General features: G+C 44.4%; 2 protein-coding genes across 3 annotated transcripts; one reads left to right on the forward strand and one right to left on the reverse strand.

The window, feature by feature from the left end:
* Window positions 1-3,077: 3,077 nt before the first annotated feature.
* LOC123084908 (transcription factor-like protein DPB) lies at window positions 3,078-9,103 on the forward strand. Of its 2 annotated transcripts, none has more exons than XM_044506440.1 (9): window positions 3,078-3,503; window positions 4,088-4,167; window positions 4,417-4,460; window positions 5,319-5,396; window positions 5,470-5,616; window positions 5,702-5,770; window positions 6,683-6,781; window positions 6,882-6,952; window positions 8,764-9,103. In XM_044506440.1, exons 1-9 carry the CDS (start codon window positions 3,196-3,198, stop codon window positions 8,771-8,773), a joined length of 906 nt encoding a protein of 301 aa, XP_044362375.1. In that variant the 5' UTR covers window positions 3,078-3,195; the 3' UTR covers window positions 8,774-9,103. The 2 variants fall into 2 exon arrangements, with proteins under 2 accessions (XP_044362375.1, XP_044362373.1); XM_044506438.1 differs by lacking the exon at window positions 8,764-9,103 and adding an exon at window positions 7,453-8,010 and having other exon boundaries at window positions 3,086-3,503.
* An 11,979-nt stretch (window positions 9,104-21,082) lies between these two features.
* Window positions 21,083-22,840, reverse strand: LOC123081658 (peroxidase 44). Its single transcript, XM_044504209.1, has 2 exons — window positions 22,565-22,840; window positions 21,083-22,424 (listed from the first exon to the last, which is right to left on the reverse strand). The coding sequence occupies exons 1-2, from the start codon at window positions 22,772-22,774 to the stop codon at window positions 21,468-21,470; spliced, it is 1,167 nt and encodes a 388-aa protein (XP_044360144.1). The 5' UTR covers window positions 22,775-22,840; the 3' UTR covers window positions 21,083-21,467.
* Between the last annotated feature and the right edge of the window lie 1,509 nt (window positions 22,841-24,349).

The following is a 24,349-nucleotide window of genomic DNA, read 5'->3' on the forward strand; positions in this document are numbered from 1 at the left end:
GATCTAATTGTGTTATCATTGTTGAGAGAACTTGTACCAGTGAAAGTATATATATGCACCCTATGCCTTGTTTTCAAGCATTGCAATACCGTTTTCTCTCACTTTTACTAGTTGCTACCTTGCTGTTTTTATATTTTTCAGATTACAAAAACCTATATCTACTATCCATATTGCAGTTGTATCACCATCTCTTCGCCGAACTAATGCACCTATACAATTTACCATTGTATTGGGTGAGTTAGGGACACAATAAACTCTTCGTTATTTGGTTGCAGGGTTGTTTGAGAGAGGCCATCTTTATCCTACGCCTCCCACGAATTGATAAACCTTAGGTAATCCACTTGAGGGAAATTTGCTACTATCCTACAAAACTATGCGCTTGGAGGCCCAACACGAGTCGAGAAGAAGAAGATTGCATAGTAGACATCAGGTATCTCTGGGCCCTCTCGGTAATACACATCATAAGCTTGCAAGCAAACGACTAAGGAGTTAGTCACAAGGTGATGTATTACCGAATGAGTAAAGAGACTTGCTGGTAACGAGATTGAACTAGGTATGAAGATACCGACGATCAAATCTCGGGCAAGTAACATACCGATGGACAAAGGGAATTATGTATGTTGTCATAACAGTTCGACCGATAAAGATCTTCGTAGAATATGTAGGAGCCAATATGGGCATCCAGGTTCTGCTATTGGTTATTGATTGGAGAGGTGTATCGGTCATGTCTACATAGTTCTCGAACCCGTAGGGTCCGCACGCTTAACATTCGATGACGATATAGTATTATATGAGTTATGTGATTTGGTGACCGAATGTTGTTCGGAGTTCCGGATATGATCACGAACATGACGAGGAGTCTCGAAATGGTAGAGAGGTAAAGATTGATATATAGGATGAGGGTGTTCGGACACCGGAAGTGTTTTGGGGGTTATCGGGTACTTATCAGGTCACCGGAAGGGGTTCTGTGCACCCCCGACAGAAGATATGGGCCTTATGGGCCAAGAAGGGAAACACACCAGCCACAAGGGGCTGGTGCGCCCCCATATGGGCCGGCCTAAGGAGGGGAAGGAAAGGGGAGAAGGGAAAGGAAGGTGTGGATTAGGATTCCCACTTCCCTCTCTCCCCCTCTTTCCTTCTCCCTCGGTTAAATATGGCAGGGGGGCACTTGGGGGGACCCCAAGTAGGATTCGGCCTACTTGGGGCGCCTCCTGGCAACCTCCCCTCTCCCTCCCACCTGGGGGGGGGGGGGCTAGCACACACCAGATCAATTGTTAGCCGTGTGTGGCGCCTCCCTCCACCGTTTACACTCCCGGTCATATTTTCGTAGTGCTTAGGCGAAGCCTTGCGGAGATCACTTCATCATCACCGTCACCACACCATCATGCCGACGAAACTCATCTACTACCTCGACGTCTTGCTGGATCAAGAAGGTGAGGGACGTCATCGAGCTGAACATGTGCAGAACGCAGAGGTGCTGTGTGTTCGGTACTTGATCGAGCACGAAGAAGTTCGACTACATCAACCGCGTTGTGAAACGCTTCCGCTTACGGTCTACGAGGGTACGTAGACACACTCTCCCCCTTGTTGCTATGCATCTCCATGGATAGATCATTGTGTGAGCATATAATTTTTTTCCATGCAACGATTCCCAACATGTGCATGTGTTGTTCATGAGGGTTAGCGTCATTTTCCTATTGGTTCGATAAACCTTGGATCTCACTGAGGGAAATATTTATCTCTACTGTACTGCATCTCATCTACTCTTCGGGGAAAATCCCAATGCAGCTCACAAGTAGCAATCTTTCTAGAGCTACTATGGTCGGATCAAATTATTTATTTATGAAGTCTAACTTTCAATGGAGCAACAAAAATAATAATGATCATGAACTTCAGTCTATGATTTAATCCAACTGATAAATGTGCAATGTACATTGATGTTACTAGCATGTTAGATCAGCTCAGCTAATGAAATGACAATGAAAGAGCCCACGTTCAGTGGTGCTTTGACGATTGCTATAGTAGGGCAAGTGTGGTGGCTAAATTGGTATCAATGCTAGATTCAAGTAGAAGCACCTAAAAACAATAAGGGAAAACTTTGTTTTTGCCACTCTAGTTTTACCCAACTTTGCTTATGTCACTCTAGAATTTGACATTTCACTTTTGTCACTCTTAGTTTTTGATTGCCACAGAATGGCAATTGTGATACATTCTCAAAATCTAAGAGTGACAAAAGTGAAATGAAAAATTATTGTTTTTGCCACGGAATGACATTTGTGATGTATTGTCAAAAACTAAGAGTAACAAAACTGATATGTTAAATTTTAGAATGACATAAGTAAAGTAGACAAAAATTAGAGTGGCAAAAACAAAGTTTTCCCAAACAATATTGCAAATTGGTACCTCTGCTGGAGCATGGGCACACGACACTCCAGCGAAGTCGGCAAGATTGAAAACTTCATATGCATCAATTTTCAAGCGACGGGACTTGTGACTTAGTCGGGATTTTGGTCGAGGGACTCGGGGACCTTTTATGTCAAAGGAGGGCAGTTTGGATGTAATCCGGGTCGGGCATATTGTGCCTACGTGCTTGAGCAGTTCTCATGTGTAGACACAGTAAGGTATATTTTCCTCGTTCTGTGTTCAACCTCAAATTTTTTTCGTGGGAAATTCACCCTCAACCCAAATTACCTTTGTAAAAAGAACATGAATAAATAGGTTGAGAATAAGATGAGAAAGGAAAAAAAACATGTGTAAATATAACCCGAAAGCATGAATTTGTGATCCATTTAGTACTTTGGTTCTGATACTGTCATTTACTATCCGAATCCATCTAATAATTTACCACAATTAAATTAGAATCGACGAGATGTATGAGAAAGAAAAATATCCAGCCCGCGAAGAGCACCATGACACCAGAGTCCGGCTGGGTGACGACCTTTCCCTTCGCCGCCCCGCCCGCCCGCCACGCAACCGCCAAATCCCAATCACAAAACCAAACGAGCCAAGGGAAAAAACTCAAAAAGGATTAAAGGCTTTGGGCTTCGCGTGTCTCCCCGCTCTCCCGAACGAGTTCCTCCTCTCCCTCCCTCCCTCCCTCCCTCCATTTGCCCCCCGACCTCGCCTCGCCCCGCTAGGGTTTCACAGCCCCGTCTCCTCCCCAATTCCGCCCGATCCCGCTTGATCCCGGCCTCCATGGTCTCCGGCGTCCCCCACCGCCCGGACGAGAACGGCGGGGGCGGCGGCCCGAGCTTCCCGCAGCAGCCGGCGCCCGTGGGCACGCCGCCGCCCTCCAGCGGCCCCGCGCACTCCGCCTCCACCAGCGGCGGCAGCGCCGGCGGCTCCCCGTCAAGCCGCAGCGAGCAGCAGGGCCCCGCCGCCGCCAACGGCGCGGGCCCGGGCCCCGCCGCGTCCACGCCCGCCAGCGACGGCACGGCCTTCCTCCGCCTCAACAACCTCGACATCAACGGCGACGACGCGCCTTCCTCGCAGGCCCCCATCAGGTTCGTGGACATCGCTCTGCTCGGGTTGCCTGACAGATTGAGTTTCCCCATCTGCCATCTACCGCGATCCCAAATTGCCTTCTAGCGACAGATGCTGCTGGATATTAGAGTTTTCGCTGATCCGTAGTGTTTTCCGTGGCTGTTCTTCGGATTACGTCTTGCACGCTAGCCTTGCTGTAATTGGAGTTAGATCCGATCCTTATTTCGTAGACTCATACTGGTGTGCACTGTTATGTTGATCAGTAAAATATCAGTCGTACGGTTTCTGTTCTGCCATATAGTTGCAGATTGTATAAGGTTGCATTGAAGTTAATGTGCAATTCTGTGTCTCTCTTCGGTTTACTCATCTAATATCCATCCTATATACGCTTATATTTACTTGGAATCATCAAATAATGGAAACTGCTGCTTGCCGCTTCGTAGTTAACTGTAGCTTAAACTTCTACTCCCTCCGTAAAGAAATATAAGAGCATTTAGATCACTAGAGAAACACTCTTATATTTCTTTACAGAGGGAGTACTTCTAAGGATACTTACCATAGCTGGCATCAATTGGTTTAGTGCACTAAGTGTTTTCACAAACAGCATCAAGAAGAAGAAGCGAAGAGCGGCAGCAGTTGGTCCTGATAAAGGTGGCCGGGGGTTGCGACAGTTCAGTATGAAAGGTCAGTCGAATTGTTCCCTTTCTGTATTAGTACCCTGTTTAATTCAAGGTATCATGTTCACATTTATAATTTGACCATTAACAGCACAAATGAAAGTTCAAACAATGAGCAGAGCTTGTTTTTATTGTCTATTTCCGTTTTGTTGTTCATTCATTTGTAGTCCATTCTAGAGGTCATGCCTATTGAGTAGAGGTACACTTTCTGCCAACATCAGAGGTATCACAATGTGTTCTGTTTGGTGTTTTGCAGTTTGCGAGAAAGTTGAAAGTAAAGGGAGAACAACATATAATGAGGTTAGTGCTTTATTAGTTTTTAGCTCAAAATTCCTGTTGTTATTTTTTCATCATTTGTGTGGGCTGCATGCGTTTTGCCATATATTAACCAGAAACCAGGCTGCAACTCGCCTGCATGAAGCAGGAATCGCTAGTAATCGCCGGTCAGCCATACGGCGGTGAATCCGTTCCCGGGCCTTGTACACACCGCCTGTCACACTATAGGAGCTGGCCATGTTTGAAGTCATTACCCTTAACCGTAAGGAGGGGGATGCCTAAGGCTAGGCTTGCGACTGGAGTGAAGTGGCCATAGTTTGATATGTGACCCTATTCCTTCGCATACGTTTTCTCGTTGCTCCATATTTAAGATCCAACCAGTTATTGAAATAGAGTAATGTGCATTTTCCACACAGTATAGGGGAGAACTAGCCATAACATTGAGTTGGCTTGCTCATGTGGTCCACCTGGTTTAATCAACGCAGCCCTATATCAGTTTGAGGGTGATTGGTTCTCATACTAGTTCTAATCAAACTTGCATGCCTTTGATATCATGAAACTGCAAACACAGATGCACACCATGGTGTAACATCACCATTTGATCACTAAGATCTTTTGTGATGAAAGTCATTGTAATCCGCTAGTCTTGTGAGTTATCCCCCATCTACTACTACTCTTTAAACTGGTATCCTACCTTCAATATATGCATTTTGATGTTTGGAGTTCCTTGAAACTGTGAAACCTATCCTGTTTCATTACTGTGCCGATAATGATATTTACATTTCTTTCTTTCTTTTTGTACTGGTTGCTTGAAATCTCTAGGATGTAGATTATTGATGAAACTAAAATGTTAGAGCTCATACATTTTACCTTTTTTGTCAGGTGGCAGATGAACTTGTTGCTGAGTTTACAGACCCCAATAACAATATTGAACCGCCAGATCCTGATAATCCGAATGCAGTTAAGAAATATGAATGCCCTTTGCATCAGTTAGTTGTTTTGTCGTGTATGTGCTCACTGTGTTAAAATGCAGCAACAATATGATGAGAAAAATATTCGAAGGAGGGTTTATGATGCACTGAATGTTCTGATGGCTATGGACATTATATCTAAGGATAAGAAGGAAATACAGTGGAAAGGCTTGCCTCGGACTAGTATAAATGATATTGAAGAGCTGCAGGTTGTGTCTATTTTCCCTCAATGGCTATTGACATTAGATGTACCTTCTGTAGTATTATTATTCATCAATTTGTGTCTATTTAAAGGCGGATCTCGCCGGAGTGAAAGCAAGGATTGAAAAGAAAAGTGCATATTTGCAGGAGCTACAGGATCAAGTAAGGATATGACTTCTCCTGTTTTCCTTTGATTATGTTAAATGAACTATATGAAATGTTCGGTGTACTTATTGTACTGTACTATTCAGATCATGTGGCTCTGACATAACATAATGTCCTAACAAAAAAGCATTTATTTGGTGTACCGTGTACCATTGTGTCTCAATATGCATGCTTAGCTCAAGTCCAATACTGGGGTCCACCTCATTGACCCAGTTCCCTGTCTACAGTTTTGAGTATGCCGCAGAATAAATATTTGATATATGTTAATAATAAGAGGATGTTCTCAACCTTTTAGGAATTGTTTATATGTCCGCCTGCTTTCTGTCAATTATTTACTCTTCACAGACCAGCATTCTGCATATTTTGTTTCTTTTTTTTGTGATGTTCCATGCTACTCAAAAACTGAAATTACGTTTGTTATGATCTTTGCTGCTTGAGATTAAGGAAGAAAGATCGAATTCACATGTAGTTCTGACCAGAGTTCAACAAACTAAAATTTGGCTGGTTCCTGGCCTTGACCTCTCAAAATCAATGGTCCTGACGTTCTAGCGTGAAGACCGGGACTCTGCAGTATTAATTAGATAATTCCATTCTTTCAGTAGTGGATAAATTGGAGTAACTTGTTAGTAGCCCACTGTCTTAAAAATGCAAATCCATCCCTTGGCTATTTCGACCATAAAATTGGCAGTAAGCGGCCGTTCCTACTCTCCACATGTTCTTATATTTCTTTACAGAGGGAGTAATAAGTAAGCAATACAAAGGCTGGTCTTAGGGTTTAATGTTGGAATAGAAAATGTTACCAAGGATTGTTGGTCTAGATTGAGAGTCAATCTTTCTTATTTTGAAATTTATTTATCTCATGGTCAAATTTGTGATTGATATATTTATGGATGTCTCTGGTATATGAAGTATCTAGGTATGCAGAACTTAATAAACCGAAATGAGCAGCTGTATGGTTCAGGAAACATTCCTTCGGGTGGAGTGGCCTTGCCATTCATCCTTATCCAGGTGAATAATTTTCAAATTACTTATTCTTTACTCTCTTATTTACAGTTCTGCTTTCTGTGCATAATGTCAGGCTAAATGACAGTTTTTTTGTATCCTGCAGACACGCCCTCATGCAACTGTCGAAGTTGAAATATCAGAAGATATGCAACTGGTGCATTTTGACTTTAATACGTAAGACAAGAATTCTGTTATTTACTTTCCTCTGGAGATAGAGCTTTCCAGTTTATCTAAGAATACCTGGCTTTTCTTTTTCTCTTGCCATGACTGGAAGGGCAGGCCTCTTATCACATTTAAAATATGGGAAGGATATAATGGGAAATAAAACCTCAGCTGTTAGATCAAAATTTGATGATAGCATAATGCAGTGATATGATTAAACTGGAGCGGCTTCTAGTAACCAGAAGGTGCCGCTGAAACAATTTTCAAGTTTAGACTTGATGCCAACTAATATTGATACACGTGTTTGGTCGGTCTCATGGTGGGTAGACAGATGGAAAAAGCCAAGTGGGGTTGTCGATTTTGTCTAAGAAGTGAAGAATAGAACATATCCAATCATCATATAATAAATTCTTTTGAAAGAAATGATTCACTATGAATCTATTATGTTTCTGTTTCTTAGATCAACACAAGGCGTCCTGACTATTTTGACACGTGCATTTCTGAATCCGTAGCACCCCATTTGAGTTGCACGATGACTCGTATGTGCTAAAAGCACTGAACTCGTATGGAAAAGAAGAGAATGCCGGTACTTCGGAGCCGATATCAAATGGATGCGAGGGCTCGAGCACGCCGAATATTTATCGGCATCAGATACAACAATCTGCAATGGCAAGTAATGGCACAAATAGATTACCAAGCTCACCACCACCCCCTGTTCCAGGCATTCTGAAAGGGCGAGTGAAGCATGAGCACCTGTACTAGCCAGGGCGTTTGTTTTGATTGTCATTGGTGTTTGGTAATATTATCATTTTTCTTATTTTCCTTTTTTTCGTGTAAAGAGCCTGTAAAGGGGAGAAGTAGGTCGATCAGATTTAGCTCTGCATTAGATTGATAGAGTGTGATAGGCCCTTGATCTGTGATGCTCCCATGTCCATGTGTAACTCCTAGCGGATTTTGAATCTGTTCCTTAGAGGTGTCGTTTCTCTCTTGATTGCCATGCAGTTGTGCAGAGCAATGTAAAATAGTTACCTTTTGATTTCTGTGAAAATGTCGTCAGTTCGCATGCTTCATTTTATTCAGGTTGTTTTTGGGTTCTTTCCTCTAGGGGAGGAGCTCCGCTGGAACCGCCATACGGCAGCACTCCCCAGATTAGATTATCCTATTGATAATACTAGGTCCATCGTGGAATGTCTGTCTTCTTCCAAGTGAATGGTAACTTCTTTTCATTCGATCGTTACTGTTACAGTATATACCATCTGAACAGATGCGACACTTGGGAGAGATGTGTCGGTTCGGCAGAGGAATAGAGATGCGTCAGTTGCATAGGCAAACTGACGGTTATGGAAGACTTTCATGATATAGCAGTACCACCATGTAGGAACACAAAGCCGGTCTCCGGAGTTGACAAGAAGGTTAAAATCCCCTACAAGCACCCAAGGCCCTTCATGGAAATCACTGATGGCTAGAAGCTCTTGCACGAATTCTACTTTGTGCTTGTTAGAGTGCGGACCATAAACCCCGGTAATTCACCACTCCGGGGCCCCAAACGGTTTCACTAGTGTTGTGATAGTGTTCTCATTGATATGAGAGTTTGACAAGTTAACCAACGTTGCATCTTGAAGGAGATTATGTTAAAATTGGGCTTCCAAGAGAGTTGGGTCAATTTTATTATGCAATGTGTTTCCACTATAGAATATCGATTAGGTTCAATACGGAAGAAACTACGAGCTTTAAGCCCTCCAGAGGATTACAATGAGACCCGTTATCTCCTTATTTATTATTGGTATGTACCGAGGGCCTAACCGCTCTCTTGTCACATGCAGAGGAGACTAGGAAAATTGAAGGTGTGAAGGTATGTACGGAGGCTCCATCTATGACGAATCTTCTATTTGTGGATGACTCATTGATGCTGATGAAAGCTAACATACACAGTCGGGGCGTTAAAAGCCATTTTGGATTCATATTGTACCCCCTCTGGGAAAATGGTGAGTGTTGATAAATCAAGCATATTTTTCAGCCCCAACACGAGAGTGAATATCAGGGAGAAACTTTGTACCACTCTTGATATTATGACTGAAGCGTCGAATGATAAATATTTGGGCCTACCGGCTAATGTGGGTATGGACAAGTCTGACTGTTTCCAGTACTTGATTGACCATATCATCATGAAGGTAAGTGGATGGAAAGAAAAACTTCTATCCAGAGGAGGGAAGGAGATCCTCCTGAAATCTGTTGTAAAGTGATCCCCACCTATGTGATGTCCGTCTTTAAAATTTCTAAAAAAACTTGCAAGAGAATCACTTTTGCGATGTCTCATTTTTGGTGGGGAGGCGAGGACAATCAGAAGCGGATGCATTGGATGGCTTGATGAAAAATGTGTGTACCCAAAAATCAAGGGAGGATGGGATTCCGGGATAGTCACGGTTTCAACCTGGCAATGTTGGAAAAACAAGTTTGGCGTATTCTTGAGAATCCAGAGTCCTTATGTGCTACCGTGTTGAGAGCTAAGTATTTTCCTGACGGTGATTTGTTGAATCCGAAGTTAAAGAAGGGACGATCCTCTTTTACTTGGCAAAGTATAATGACGGGGTTAATTGTCTATATCATGGTTATATATGGCGTGTTGGAAATGGTCACAATATCGATATTTGGGAAGATGCTTAGATCCCTAATAGTGCAAATAGAAAATTAATCACACCTTGAAGGAGTAATTTGATCTCAAGGGTAGGTGATATAATTGACCCTGCTAAACTAGGACAAAAATCTAGTTACACAAAATTTGTGGCCAGTTGACGCGTTCCTTGCAATTCCGCTTTCCCAACATGATATGTTAGATTTTGTTGCTTGGAGCTATTAAAAAAATGGAGTATTTTCGGTTCGACCAGCCTATGCTATGGAATGGGAACACCAACACGGGAGAAAACTTAGAAGAACTGATGATATGGGATGTTTAACTATTAATCCTATTTGGAGTGAGATTTTGAAGTTATCTTGTCCAGCGAAGGTAATAAAATTCATATGACGCACCTTGCACGACACTCTTCCATGTAGAGTTACTTTGGTGAATAGGCACATAAAAGCCCCCCGCCCCTAGTTCTCCGTCTTGTCCCTTGGGACCAGAGGATACAAAGCATATGTTATTCCAATGTCAGGAAGCAAAGGAGGTGTGGAGAGTGCTGGGACTATATCAGGTCATTAAAAGAACTTGGGAAGTTGATTATGCTCGTGAGGCGGTCCTCGAATTTTTACTCTCTATACCTGAAAATGAGCTAACTATTTTGGGTAGTCGGAATGTTTGTGAGATGATTGCAAAGACAACCTTGTATTTATGGTGGGAGAGGCGAAAATTAGTCCATAAAGAGAAAACCCAAGATGTCAACCAGATTTCTATGGGGATTCATGCTACTACGTTAAACTATATTATGACCATATCACCGAAGACTACTATCAAAAGAGGTGGATGGATACAACCTCCAAGGGGTTTGTAAGAGCATCTCCAGCCGTTGGCCCCCCAGAGGACGCCTAAAATCGCCGCCTGGGGGTGAGCCGGCGCAAAAATTGGGCCTGGGGGCGAGTTGGTCCCCAGCTGCCGGCCCCAGGGCCGCCCCCAGGCGCGTTTAAAAATAAAATTTGTATAGCAAATTTCGGCATAGTTCGGCGAAGTTCGGCTAAACACGATAAATTTTGGCAAACTTGGGCATATATTAGACATGTTCGCGGATTTTCATTACATAGCAAAATAGATAACTAATCTAAAAAAGAAACTAGCTGAACGCCGAGTAGTCACCGTCGTCGCCGCCATCGTCGCCGGCGTCGTCGGACTTCTCCTCCTTGACGCGGCCGTCCCTGGTGGACCCCAGACCGGCGTTGCCAACGCGGGCTGGTGGCGGCGGCGCGTCGTCGTCGTCGCTGTCGCAGATGACGACGACTCCGCCTTCGTCGCGGCCGCGTCGGCGCTCCGTGAAGTGGCGCAGGGCGGCGCACTGGCGCTTGCTACCTCTTAAGCTTGCGTTGGATTTCCCCGAAGAGGAAAGGATGATGCAGCAGAGTAGCGTAAGTATTTCCCTCAGTTTTTGAGAACCAAGGTATCAATCCACTAGGAGGCCACGCTCAAGTCCCTTGTACCTGCACAAAACGATAGATACTCGTAACCAACACGATTAGGGGTTGTCAATCCCTTCACGGTCACTTACGAGAGTGAGATCTGATAGATATAATATTTTTGGTATTTTTGGTATAGAGATGCAAAGCGAAAAGTAAAAGGCAAAGTAAAAAGTAAAGCAAGATTAAAGTGATGGAGATTGATATGATGAGAATAAACCCGAGGGCCATAGGTTTCACTAGTGGCTTCTCTCAAGAGCATAAGTATTCTACGGTGGGTGAACAAATTACTGTTGAGCAATTGACAGAATTGAGCATAGTTATAAGAATATCTAGGCATGATCATGTATATAGGCATCACGTCCGTGACAAGTAGACCGAAACGATTCTGCATCTACTACTATTACTTCACTCATCGACCGCTATCCATCATGCATCTAGAGTATTAAGTTAAAAACGGAGTAACGCCTTAAGCAAAATGACATGATGTAGAGAGATAAATTCATGCAATATGAAATAAACCCCATCTTGTTATCCTCGATGGCAACGATGCAATACGTGCCTTGCTGCCCCTTCTGTCACTGGGAAAGGACACCGCAAGATCGAACCCAAAGCTAAGCACTTCTTCCATGGCAAGAACTACCAATCTAGTTGGCCAAACCAAACAGATAATTCAAAGAGACTTGCAAAGATAACCAATCATACATAAAAGAATTCAGAGAAGATTCAAATATTATTCATAGATAGACTTGATTATAAACCCACAATTCATCGGTCTCAACAAACACACCGCAGAAAGAAGAATATTACATCGAATAGATCTCCACAAGAGAGGGGGAGAACTTTGTATTGAGATCCAAAAAGAGAGAAGAAGCCATCTAGCTAATAACTATGGACCCGAAGGTCTGAGGTAAACTACTCACACTTCATCGGAGAGGCTATGATGATGTAGAAGCCCTCCGCGATGACGGCCCTCTCCCGCGGAGCTCTGGAACAACCCCAAGATGGGATCTCATGGATACAGAAAGTTGCGGCGGTGGAATTAGGTTTTTGGCTCCGTCCCCGTTCGTTTGGGGGTACGTAGGTATATATAGGAGGAAGAAGTACGTCGGTGGAGCTTCGGTGGGCCCACAAGGGTGGGGGCGCCTGGGGGTATAGGGCCCGCCCCCTACCTCGTGCCCACCTTGAAGCTTCCTTGGCGTAGGGTCCAAGTCTCTTGGGTCATATTCGGGAAGGAAATCACATTCCAGAAAGGTTTATTCCGTTTGGACTCCGTTTGATATTCCGTTTCTTCGAACACTGAAATAGGCAAAAAACAACAATTCCGGGCTGGGCCTCCGGTTAATAGGTTAGTCCCAAAAATAATATAAAAGTGGAAAATAAAGCCCAATATAGTCCAAAACAGTAGATAATATAGCATGGAGCAATCAAAAATTATAGATACGTTGGAGACATATCAGGCATCCCCAAGCTTAATTCCTGCTCGTCCTCAAGTAGGTAAATGATAAATAGAGAATTTTTGATGCGGAGTGCTACTTGGCATAATTTCAATGCAAATCTTTTTAATTGTGATATGAATATTCAGATTCGAAAGATTCAAGACAAAAGTTCATATTGACATAAAAATAATAATACTTCAAGCATACTAACAAAGCAATTATGTCTTCTCAAAATAACATGGCCAAAAAAAGTTATCCCTACAAAATCATATAGTCTGGCTATGCTCTATCTTCACCACACAAAGTATTTAAATCATGCACAACCCCGATGACAAGCCAAGCAATTGTTTCATACTCTAACTTTCAATCTTCACGCAATACATGAGCGTGAGCCATGGATATAGCACTATATATGTGATAGAATGGTGGTTGTGGAGAAGACAAAAAGAGGGGAAGATAGTCTCACATCAACTAGGCGTATCAACGGGCTATGGAGATGCCCATCAATAGATATCAATGTGACTGAGTAGGGATTGCCATGCAACGGATGCACTAGAGCTATAAGTATATGAAAGCTCATCAAAAGAAACTAAGTGGGTGTGCATCCAACTCGCTTGCTCACGAAGACCTAGGGCATTTTGAGGAAGCCCATCATTGGAATATACAAGTCAAGTTTTATAATAAAAAATTCCCACTAGTATATGAAAGTGACATAACGAGAGACTCTCTATCATGAAGATCATGGTGCTACTTTGAAGCACAAGTGTGGTAAAAGGATAGTAACATTGTCCCATCTCTCTTTTTCTCTCATTTTTTATTTGGGCCTTTTCTTTTTTTCCTTTTATGGCCTCTTTTCTTTTCTTTTTTTCCGGAGTCTCATCCTGACTTGTGGGGGAATCATAGTCTTCATCATTCTTTCCTCACTTGGGACAATGCTCTAAAAATGATGATCATCACACTTTTATTTTTCTTACAACTCAACAATTACAACTCGATACTTAGAACAAAATATGACTCTATATGAATGCCTCCGGTGGTGTACCGGGATATGCAATGAATCAAGAGTGATATGTATGAAAGAATTATGAACGGTGGCTTTGCCACAATACGATGTCAACTACATGATCATGCTAGCAATATGACAATGATGGAGCGTGCCATAATAAACGGAACGGTGGAAAGTTGCATGGCAATATATCTCGGAATGGCTATGGAAATGCCATGATAGGTAGGTATGGTGGCTGTTTTGAGGAAGGTATATGGTGGGTGTATGATACCGGCGAAAAGTGCGCGGTATTAGAGAGGCTAGCAATGGTGGAAGGATAGGAAAAAGTGCATATAATCCATGGACTCAACATTGTATAGTCATAAAGAACTCATATACTTATTGCAAAAATCTAGAAGTTATCAAAGCAAAGTATTACACGCATGCTCCTAGGGGGATAGATTGGTAGGAAAAGACCATCGCTCGTCCCCGGCCGCCACTCATAAGGAAGACAATCAATAAATAAATCATGCTCCGACTTCATCACATAACGGTTCACTATACGTGCATGCTACGGGAATCACAAACTTTAACACAAGTATTCTTTAAATTCACAACTACTCAACTAGCATGACTCTAATATTATCACCTTCATATCTCAAAATAATTATCATGCTTCAATCTTTTCTTAGTATTCAACACACTCAAAAGAAAGTTTCACAAATCTTGAATACCAAGCATGTTATTATTAAGCAAATTACCATGCTATTAAGAGACTCTCAAAATAATTTAAGTGAAGCATGAAAGATCAATAGTTTCTTTAAAACAAATCCACCACCATTCTCTAAAAGATCTAAGTGAAGCACATAGAGCAAAATTATAGCGCTCAAAAGATATAAGTGAATCACATAGAGCAAAACTACTTAGCTCAAAAAGATATAAGTGAAGCACATAGAGTATTCTATCAAATTCTAATTCATGAATGGCTCTCTCAAAAGGTGTGTAAAACAAGGATGATTGTGGCACACTAACAACCAAAGACACAAATAATACAAGACGCTCCAAGCAAAACACATATCATGTTGGTAAATAAAAATATAGCTCCAAGTAAATTACCGATGGAAGTGGACGAAAGAGGGGATGCCTTCCGGGGCATCCCCAAGCTTTGACTTTTTGGTGTCCTTGGATTATCTTGGGGGTTCCATGGGCATCCCCAAGTTTAGGCTCTCGCCACTCCTTATTCCATAATCCATCAAAAGAATTCACCCAAAACTTGAAAACTTCACAACACAAAACTCCATAGAAATCTCGTGAGCTCCGTTAGAGAAAGAAAATGAAAGACCACTTCAAGGTACTGTAATGAACTCATTATTTATTTATATTGGTGTTAAACCTACTGTATTACAACTTCTTTATGGATTATAAACTATTTTACTAACCATAGATTCATCAAAATAAGCAAACAACACACGAAAAACAGAATTTGTCAAAAACAGAACAGTCTGTAGTAATCTGTAACTAACGCAAACTTCTGGAACCCCAAAAATTCTAAAATAAATTGCTGGACGTGAGGAATTTATCTATTAATCTTCTGCAAAAATAATTAACTAAATATCACTCTCCAAATAAAAATGACAGCAGTTCTCGTGAGCGCTAAAGTTTCTGTTTTTTACAGCAAGTTCAACAAGACTTTTCCCAAGTCTTCCCAACGGTTCTACTTGGCACAAACATTAATTAAACACAAAAAACACAACCAAAACAGAGGTTAAATAATTTATTTATTACTAAACAGGAGCAAAAAGTAAGGAATAAAAATAAAATTGGGTTGCCTCCCAACAAGCGCTATCGTTTAACGCCCTTAGCTAGGCATAAAAGCGAGGATAGATCTAGGTATTGCCATCTTTGGTAGGCAATCCATAAGTGGCTCTCATGATAGTTTCATATGGCAATTTTATTTTCTTTCTTGGAAAGTGTTCCATGCCCTTTTTTAGTGGAAATTGAAATCTAATATTCCCTTCCTTTATATCAATAATCGCACCAACCGTTCTAAGGAAAGGTCTACCAAGAATAATAGGGCAAGAAGGATTGCAATCTATATGAAGAACAATGAAATCTACGGGCACATAATTCCTATTTGCAACAATAAGAACATCATTAATCCTTCCCATAGGTTTCTTAATAGTAGAATCCGCAAGATGCAAGTTTAGAGAGCAATCATCAAAATCGCGAAAATCTAGCAAATCACACAAAGTTTTGGGGATAGTGGAGACACTAGCACCCAAATCACACAAAGCATAAAACTCATGATCTTTAATTTTAATATTAATAGTTGGTTCCCACTCATCATAGAGTTTTCTAGGGATAGAAACTTTCAACTCAAGTTTTTCTTCATAAGATTGCATCAAGGCATCAACAATATGTTCGGTGAAGGCTTTCTTTTGACTATAAGCATGTGGAGAATTTAGCATGGATTGCAACAAGGAAATACAGTCAATTAAAGAGCAACTTTCATAATTAAATTGCTTGAAATCCAATATAGTGGGTTTAGCAACATCTAGATTTTTATTTCTTTCAATCCTACTTTCATCAATTTCATCATAAAGATCTAAATACTCCGAATTTTTAGAACGCCTTCTAGGTAAAGGAAGATCATATTCAGTTTCATCAAGATTCATATTGTAAAACAAAGATTTGATAGGAGACACATCAATAACTTTTAGATCTTCATCTTGATTTTCATAGGAATTGGAAGAACACGCTTTAATAAAGGCATCTTTGGAAGAACGCATCCTAGCGGTTCTTTCCTTGCACCCATCAATGGAAATTCTCATGGCTTTAAGAGACTCATTGATATCATGCTTAGGAGGAATAGATGTAAGCTTTAAAGAATCAACCTCAAGAGAAATTCTATCAACGTTCCTAGCCAAATCATCAACTTTAAGCAATTTCTCTTCAAGCAAAGCATTAAAATTCTTTTGTGAATTCATAAACTCTTTAACACTATTCTCAAATTCAGAGGGCATCTTATTATAATTTCCATAAGAGTTGTTGTAGGAATTCCCATAATTATTAGAAGGATTACTAGGATATGGCCTAGGATTAAAATTCCCTCTATAAGCGTTGTTACCAAAATTATTCCTACCAACAAAATTCACATCCATAGATTCATTGTTATTCTCAATCAAAGTAGACAAAGGCATATCATTAGGATCAGAAGAAACACTCTTAGTAGCAAATAATTTCATAAGTTCATCCATCTTTCCACTCAAAACATTGATTTCTTCTATCGCATGCACTTTTTTATTAGAAGATCTTTCAGTATGCCATTGAGAATAATTAACCATAATATTATCTAGGAGTTTAGTAGCATCTCCTAAAGTGATTTCCATAAAAGTGCCTCCCGCGGCCGAATCTAAAAGATTTCTAGAAGCAAAATTCAATCCGGCATAAAATTTTTGTATAATCATCCACAAATTCAAACCATGAGTAGGGCAATTACGTATCATTAATTTCATTCTCTCCCAAGCTTGTGCAACATGTTCATGATCAAGTTGCTTAAAGTTCATAATATCGTTTCTAAGAGAGATGATCTTAGCGGGAGGGAAAATACTTAGAGATAAAAGCATCTTTGCACTTGTTCCAAGAATCAATACTATTTTTAGGCAAAGACGAAAACCAAGCTTTAGCACGATCTCTAAGCGAAAAAGGAAATAGCTTCAATTTAACGACATCATTATCGACATCTTTTTTCTTTTGCATATCACATAAATCAACGAAGCTATTCAGATGAGTAGCGGCATCTTCACTAGGAAGGCCGGCGAATTGATCTTTCATAACAAGATTCAACAAAGCAGTATTGATTTCACAAGATTCAGTATTGGCAAGAGGAGCAATCGGAGTGCTAAGGAAATCATTATTATTGGTATTGGTGAAGTCACACAATTTGGTAGTATCTTGAGCCATCGCGACAAACAAGCAATCCAACACACGGGCAAACAAAAAGGCAAGCGAGAAAAAGGCAAATGGAGAAAGGAGGAGGAGAAGGAGAAGGAGAAAGAGAGGGCGAATAAAACGGCAAGGGTGAATTGGGGGGAGAGGAAAACGAGAGGCAAATGGCAACTAATGTAATGCGAGAGATAGGGATTCTGATGGGTACTTGGTATGTTGACTTTTTGCGTAGACTCCCCGGCAACGGCGCCAGAAATTCTTCTTGCTACCTCTTGAGCTTGCGTTGGATTTCCCCGAAGAGGAAAGGATGATGCAGCAGAGTAGCGTAAGTATTTCCCTCAGTTTTTGAGAACCAAGGTATCAATCCAGTAGGAGGCCACGCTCAAGTCCCTTGTACCTGCACAAAACGATAGCTACTCGCAACCAACGCGATTAGGGGTTGTCAATCCCTTCACGGTCACTTACGAGAGTGAGATCTGATAGATATAATATTTTTGGTATTTTTGGTATAGAGATGCAAAGTGAAAAAGCAAGTAAAAAGCAAAGCAAGATTAAAGTGATGGAGATTGATATGATGAGAATAGACCCGGGGGCCATAGGTTTCACTAGTGGCTTCTCTCAAGAGCATAAGTATTCTACGGTGGGTGAACAAATTACTGTTGAGCAATTGACAGAATTGAGCATAGTTATAAGAATATCTAGGCATGATCATGTATATAGGCATCACGTCCGTGACAAGTAGACCGAAACGATTCTGCATCTACTACTATTACTCCACTCATCGACCGCTATCCAGCATGCATCTAGAGTATTAAGTTAAAAACAGAGTAACGCCTTAAGCAAGATGACATGATGTAGAGAGATAATTTCATGCAATATGAAATAAACCCCATCTTGTTATCCTCGATGGCAACGATGCAATACGTGCCTTGTTGCCCTTTCTGTCACTGGGAAAGGACACCGCAAGATCGAACCCAAAGCTAAGCACTTCTCCCATGGCAAGAACTACCAATCTAGTTGGCCAAACCAAACGGATAATTCGAAGAGACTTGCAAAGATAACCAATCATACATAAAAGAATTCAGAGAAGATTCAAATATTATTCATAGATAGACTTGATCATAAACCCACAATTCATCGGTCTCAACAAACACACCGCAAAAAGAAGAAGATTGAATCGAATAGATCTCCACAAGAGAGGGGGAGAACTTTGTATTGAGATCCAAAAAGAGAGAAGAAGCCATCTAGCTAATAACTATGGACCCAAAGGTCTGAGGTAAACTACTCACACTTCATCGGAGAGGCTATGATAATGTAGAAGCCCTCCGCGATGACGGCCCTCTCCCGCGGAGCTCCGAAACAGGCCCCAAGATGGGATCTCGTGGATACAGAAAGTTGCGGCGGTGGAATTAGGTTTTTGGCTCCGTCCCCGTTCGTTTGGGGGTACGTAGGTATACATAGGAGGAAGAAGTACGTCGGTGGAGTTTCGGTGGGCCCACGAGGGCGGGGGGTGCGCCTTGGGGTATAGGGCGCGCCCCCCAACCTCGTGCCCACCTCGAAGCTTCCTTGGCGTAGGGTCCAAGTCTCCTGGGTCATATTCGGGAAGAAAATTACGTTCCAGAAAGGTTTATTCCGTTTGGACTCCCTTTGATATTCCGTTTTTTCGAAACACTGAAATAGGCAAAAAAACAGCAATCCTGGGCTGGGCCTCCGGTTAATAGGTTAGTCCCAAAAATAATATAAAAGTGGAAAATAAAGCCCAATATAGTCCAAAACAGTAGATAATATAGTATGGAGCAATCAAAAATTATAGATACGTTGGAGACGTATCAGCGCTCCTTCGCCTTCTCCAGGCGCTCCTTCTCCATCGCTATGGAGTCACTACGCGCCCATTCCAGGGCCGCGTCGTCGTCGTCGAGCTCCGTCTTCACCGGCGCGGCCGGCTCCTTCTTCACCGGCGCGAGCCCCGGCTCCGTCTTTGGCTTGACGAAGCGTGGAGGAGGAGCCGACGAGGAGGCGCGCCGACCGCCCTCGTTGATGACGATGCCGGCGCTGCGAGTGCGCCGGCCGAGCGGCGTCTCCGCCGCGGGCTCGGCCTTGATGCCGAGCAGAACCGGAGTACCGGAGGAGTGCGAGGAAGATCGCGAGGAGGAAGAAGAGAAGGAGGACCCGAACCTCCTTGGCGCCCATGGCCCGGCGTGTCGGTGGTGCGCCGGGGCGGCCATCCTCGCCGGGTACGCCAACGGCGGGTCGTTGCTGCCCTCAAGGTACGTCAGCACGCCCTCGAGTGTGCGGCCGGGGACGCCCCACCACAGGTGGCGCCCCTCACTGTTCTTCTGGCCGCCGACCACCGACGCGTCGTTGGTGGACGCCAACCGCTGCTGCTGGCGGCGCTCGAAGTACGCCGCCCAAGCCGCGTGGTTGTCGGCGGCGTACTAGGGGAGGGAGAGCTGGGCGTCGGTGAGGGAGGCGCGTACGACCTCGACCTCCTCGGCGAAGTATTTGGGCTTGGCCACGGCGTCGGGCAACGGGGGAATGGGCACTCCCCCGTCGCTGAGTCTCCACCCCGTCGGCCCGGCGCGCATGTCCGGCGGCGCCGGGATGTTCGCCTGGAACAGGAGCCAGGACTCCTGTTCGCGCAGCGAACGACGGCCGAAGCCGTTGGCCGCCGCCTCGTCTCCGGGGAAACGCGCTGCCATGGCGACGGACTCGGGAGAGGTAGAGAGGGAGAGGGAGGGGCTGGGCGGCAGCGCTCGGGAGAGGTAGAGGGAGGGGCTAGGCGGCAGCGCTCAGGAGAGGTAGAGGGAGGGGCTGGGCGGCGGCGAGGGGCGGGGCTGGTGTGGGCACAGGCGAGTGAGGCCACCAGCTATATAGCCGCGCCGCGCCCGTGTGAACGCGTGCGAGGGAGGGGAGGCGAAAATCGGGCTCCTGGGGGCGCGACTGGGCCATTTTTTTGGCGCCGGCGCGAGAAAATCGCCTGGGGAGACCTTCCTGAGACGCGGCTGGAGATGCTCTAAAACTTATATGGATGCCTCTTTTAATCATAACCTACTTTGTGGCACGACCGACATTGTTTTCAGGGACGATAAAGGAAAGCTCATTGCAGGGGTGAATTGGAGAATTGATTAGTGCACGGATGTCCTGACGGTGTAAACTTTGGCGCTTAGATATGGTCTATCCATTGCTCAAAGGGCGGGTTGCGACCGTATTGCTATAAACTCAGATAGCCTGGAGGTCATTGAAACCATGAGCAACGGAGGACGGACGGCGAGTACATTGGCGGCAGTGTTTGACGATTGTTACGTTTTGGCTTGTGAATTTCTCATTACTAGATTCAAGAGCACTGTAATAAGGAAGCAAATAAGGTTACCCATGAACTTGCTAAGTTAGCTAAATTTTCTACAACTTTTGACTGGTTTGAGGAGTCTTTGAGTGAAATTGTACCACTCTTCATAAAAGATGTAATTGTTATTGGAAATGAATAAAGATCTGTGTTTTTTCATTAAAAAAAGAAGTTGCATCCCAAGCCAACAAGATGTCTCCTCCTGCTTATCGTCAATGAAGCCAGCCAAAGCTGGATCTTTAAAGAGAAAAAAAACATAATAATACACAAAGTAAGTGTATCCATCGAAACAAGAACACTGCACAATGTATGACTATGCATAAAAGGAAGCCAAAAACAAAACTGGTACAATATAATTCGGCACCCAGCCAAAAAAACTTGGTTACAAGAACAAATACAACAAAAAATTAAGACAAACTGGAGTGCTACGGTCGCTGTTAAAAACTCGACGCGATATTAGTTTCGAAAGAAAAAAATCAACCAAGCATTAAGTAACTAGCCGAAGTATGGTAGTACGTCACTCGTTCCTTCTACAATCAAGGAAGAGAGTACCGCGAGGAAGAAGAAGAGTAATTCAAAGCGCAATTAATCAATTTGATGGAGACGCTGCTGGATGGAGGCCTACGTGCGTCGCCGGAGAGGTGGGCGGGGCGACAGCTCGTAGTTACGTACGTACGCGGTGTGGCAGTGACGCGCTCACGCGCACTGCTTCTAGTCGCTGCGGAGCTTGTGCTTGCCGGACGCCTTCTTGTGGGGCTTCTCGGCCTTAGCGTCCGCGTTGCCGGCGGCGGCATCCGGCTGTCCGTCCTCGTGCCCCTGCGAGACGATGCTTGACACCTGCTCCTGCTTGTTGCCGGCCGCCAAGCCGTCCAGGTCCTCAGGGTCGACGGAGCTGATCCGTATGACCGAGGGGCCGTCGCTGGACATGGGGTTGTTGAACTCGTTGCATGCCTTCCTGACCTCGCCGTCCTTGCCGGTGATGGCCTTGAGCACGGTGAGCTTCTCCATGGCCTTGCCGAATGCCGACGCGAAGTCCTCTTTGGGCTTGTTGAGCATGTCCTTGAGTATGGGCCCCGTCTTCTCGTCGATGGCGAGGAGGCGGTCGATGGTGAGCGGCATCTTCTCGGCGATGGCGTTGGCGAAGGAGGAGTTGTCAATGGTGTTGGGGTTGGACTGGTCCATGTTGACGAAGCCCGGTTCCCGGTTGGGCCCGTCGCAGAGCTTGCTGATGCTGGCGCGATAGCCCGGCTCCATGGGCGAGGCGTCGGGCTCGATGAAGATGCACCTGACCTTGCCGATGCTGTGGCCGCCGGCGAGCAGCAGCACCATCTCCTCGGCGGTGAAGCCGGCCTTCACGAAGTCGGCTGTGACCTGGGGCACGGGGATGTCCGGGCCGGGCAGGTTGTCGTCGGAATCCTCGCGGTTGGAGACGAGCGAGTCGCGGCGGCCCGTGGGGACCGCGTAGTCCGGGCCGCCGGAGAGTTTCACGGAGTCGCGGGTGGCGAGGGAGATGATGTCGGCGCAGGACACCGTGTTGGGGCACTTGGCCTCCAGCTCCTTCTTGGCCTCGTCGATGATCTCGTAGCCGCGCACCGAGATGTTGGGCCCGGCCTCCTTCTCGGAGCTTTGGTTGGACAGCGGGTCGATGAGGATGGACGCGTCGCACCCCTGACATAACATAAAAACACCCATGCATGCATGCACGCAGAGGCGGCAGATCAACCCACATTTTCTCTCCATCGAGGACGGATTCCAATCAAATCTCTACCCTAACTAATCAAAGAACCAAACGAGGGCGGCGTGCGTACATTGGCGAAGCAGTCGTGGAAGAGGAGGCGGAGGAGGCCGGCGGCGGTGCCGGGGTCGTCCTTCATTTTCTTCTCGATGACGGCGGCGACGATCTTCTCGGCGTCCGGGCAGGACTCCTTGTAGAAGTCGGGGGCGAGATCGGCGGAGGCCAGCGGCGCGGCGGCGGCCGCGAGGAGGCCGAGGGCGAGGACCAGGCGACAGGCGTCCATGGTTGTGGATCCAATGCAAGCAAGGTGCGCGGGTGTGTAGCAAGGCCTTGCCGTGCTGGAGCACACGGCCGGCCCGCGTTTAATACCCTGGCGGTCAACGAGGAGCCCCGCGCGCCGCGGCCAGGGCGCGCATCAGTGGGTGGCTGTCGCCTGTCACTCACTTTCGACTTCCTGGTCTGTCTAATAATAGCAAGGGGCCGTGTCTTCCCTCCGTTTGCTCCTCTCTTCTCCATCACCATCGGCATGCCGCATGTATATGCATGTACTACCAGCTATAGATAAAGAGCCCTGCTACACGGACGACGATTGACGGACGATTTCAGCACGACACTCCATATCTCACCATCCATTCAAAACGCTAATGTACAGGAAGTTGTTGGATTAGGCATCAGCCCAGGATCGTGCAAGCACATGTCGTCCATGAAGTAGTTCGTATAGATAAATCTTGAAAAAGTAGTAATCCGGAGACAATTATTTTTTCAGACAAATGATGAATTTTATTGACTCAAAATGAAGCAGCAAGGTAATACAAGAGAAATGATTTTAAACATTTTGTAATACACAATGGACACTTTTATAATACACCATGAATTTTTTTAAATGGACGAACATTTAAAAAATACATGGATATTTTTTTAGTTTCTTTATTCATTAATTTTTTTACAACACATGAATATTTTAACACTTTAATTGATTGTATATAAATTACAAGATAAGTTGATTATGTGTAACTAGATTGAAAAAGTTTAATTGATCTCTAAACTTATTATTTATTTTCACACGCAAAAATAGAGAAATAAAAAAAGGTGAAATAAAAAGGAAAATGCTTAAAATCAGGGGGGGTCGCAGATCCATGTCCGCTGCCCTTCTATGCATGCCACGTGCCCCATGTCCGTCACCACTAGTTTTTTGCATTTGGCTCCTTCTTGCATATTTTAACACTTTAATTGATTATCAATAAATTATTAAGATAAGTTGACTCTATATAACTAGATTGTAAAAAATTCACCAATCTCTAAACTTATTAGTTATTTTCACAAAAAAAAAGAGAAATAGAAAAAAAAGATGAAAATGCTTTAAATCATCGGGGCGGGGGGGGGGGGGGGGGGGTTGTAGATCCGTGGCCGCCGCCCTCTCTGCATACGACGTGCCCCATGTTCGCCACCACTAGTTTTTGCATTTGGCTCGTTCTTGCAATCTTTCTCATCGCAACAATGGGTCTGTTGCGGGATCTGGATACTTAAGAGAAGTCGCCTCTCGTGCTCTTCATGAGCTTCCGTCGAGTAGCCACCTCCCCGCGTTGTTTTGACTGTGAGCTCCTGTCGAGTTGCCGCCTCCCCGCGTTGCTTCGACCGTCGCCACCAGCTAGCACGCGCGACAAGCTTCCCTGGCGAGCTACACGTTGTTACAACGCATGCAAGCCAGCGGCGCTCCTCCCGAGCTCCTGTCGAGTCACCGTCTCCCTGCGCTGCTCCGACTGCCCCGAGCTCCTGTCGAGTCACCGCCTTCCCGCGCTGCTCCGACTGCCCCGAGCTTCCATCGAGTCACCACCTCTCTGCGCTGCTTGCCACCACT

This window comes from Triticum aestivum, chromosome 4A (genome assembly GCF_018294505.1).
Source record: "Triticum aestivum cultivar Chinese Spring chromosome 4A, IWGSC CS RefSeq v2.1, whole genome shotgun sequence".
NCBI lineage: Eukaryota > Viridiplantae > Streptophyta > Magnoliopsida > Poales > Poaceae > Triticum > Triticum aestivum.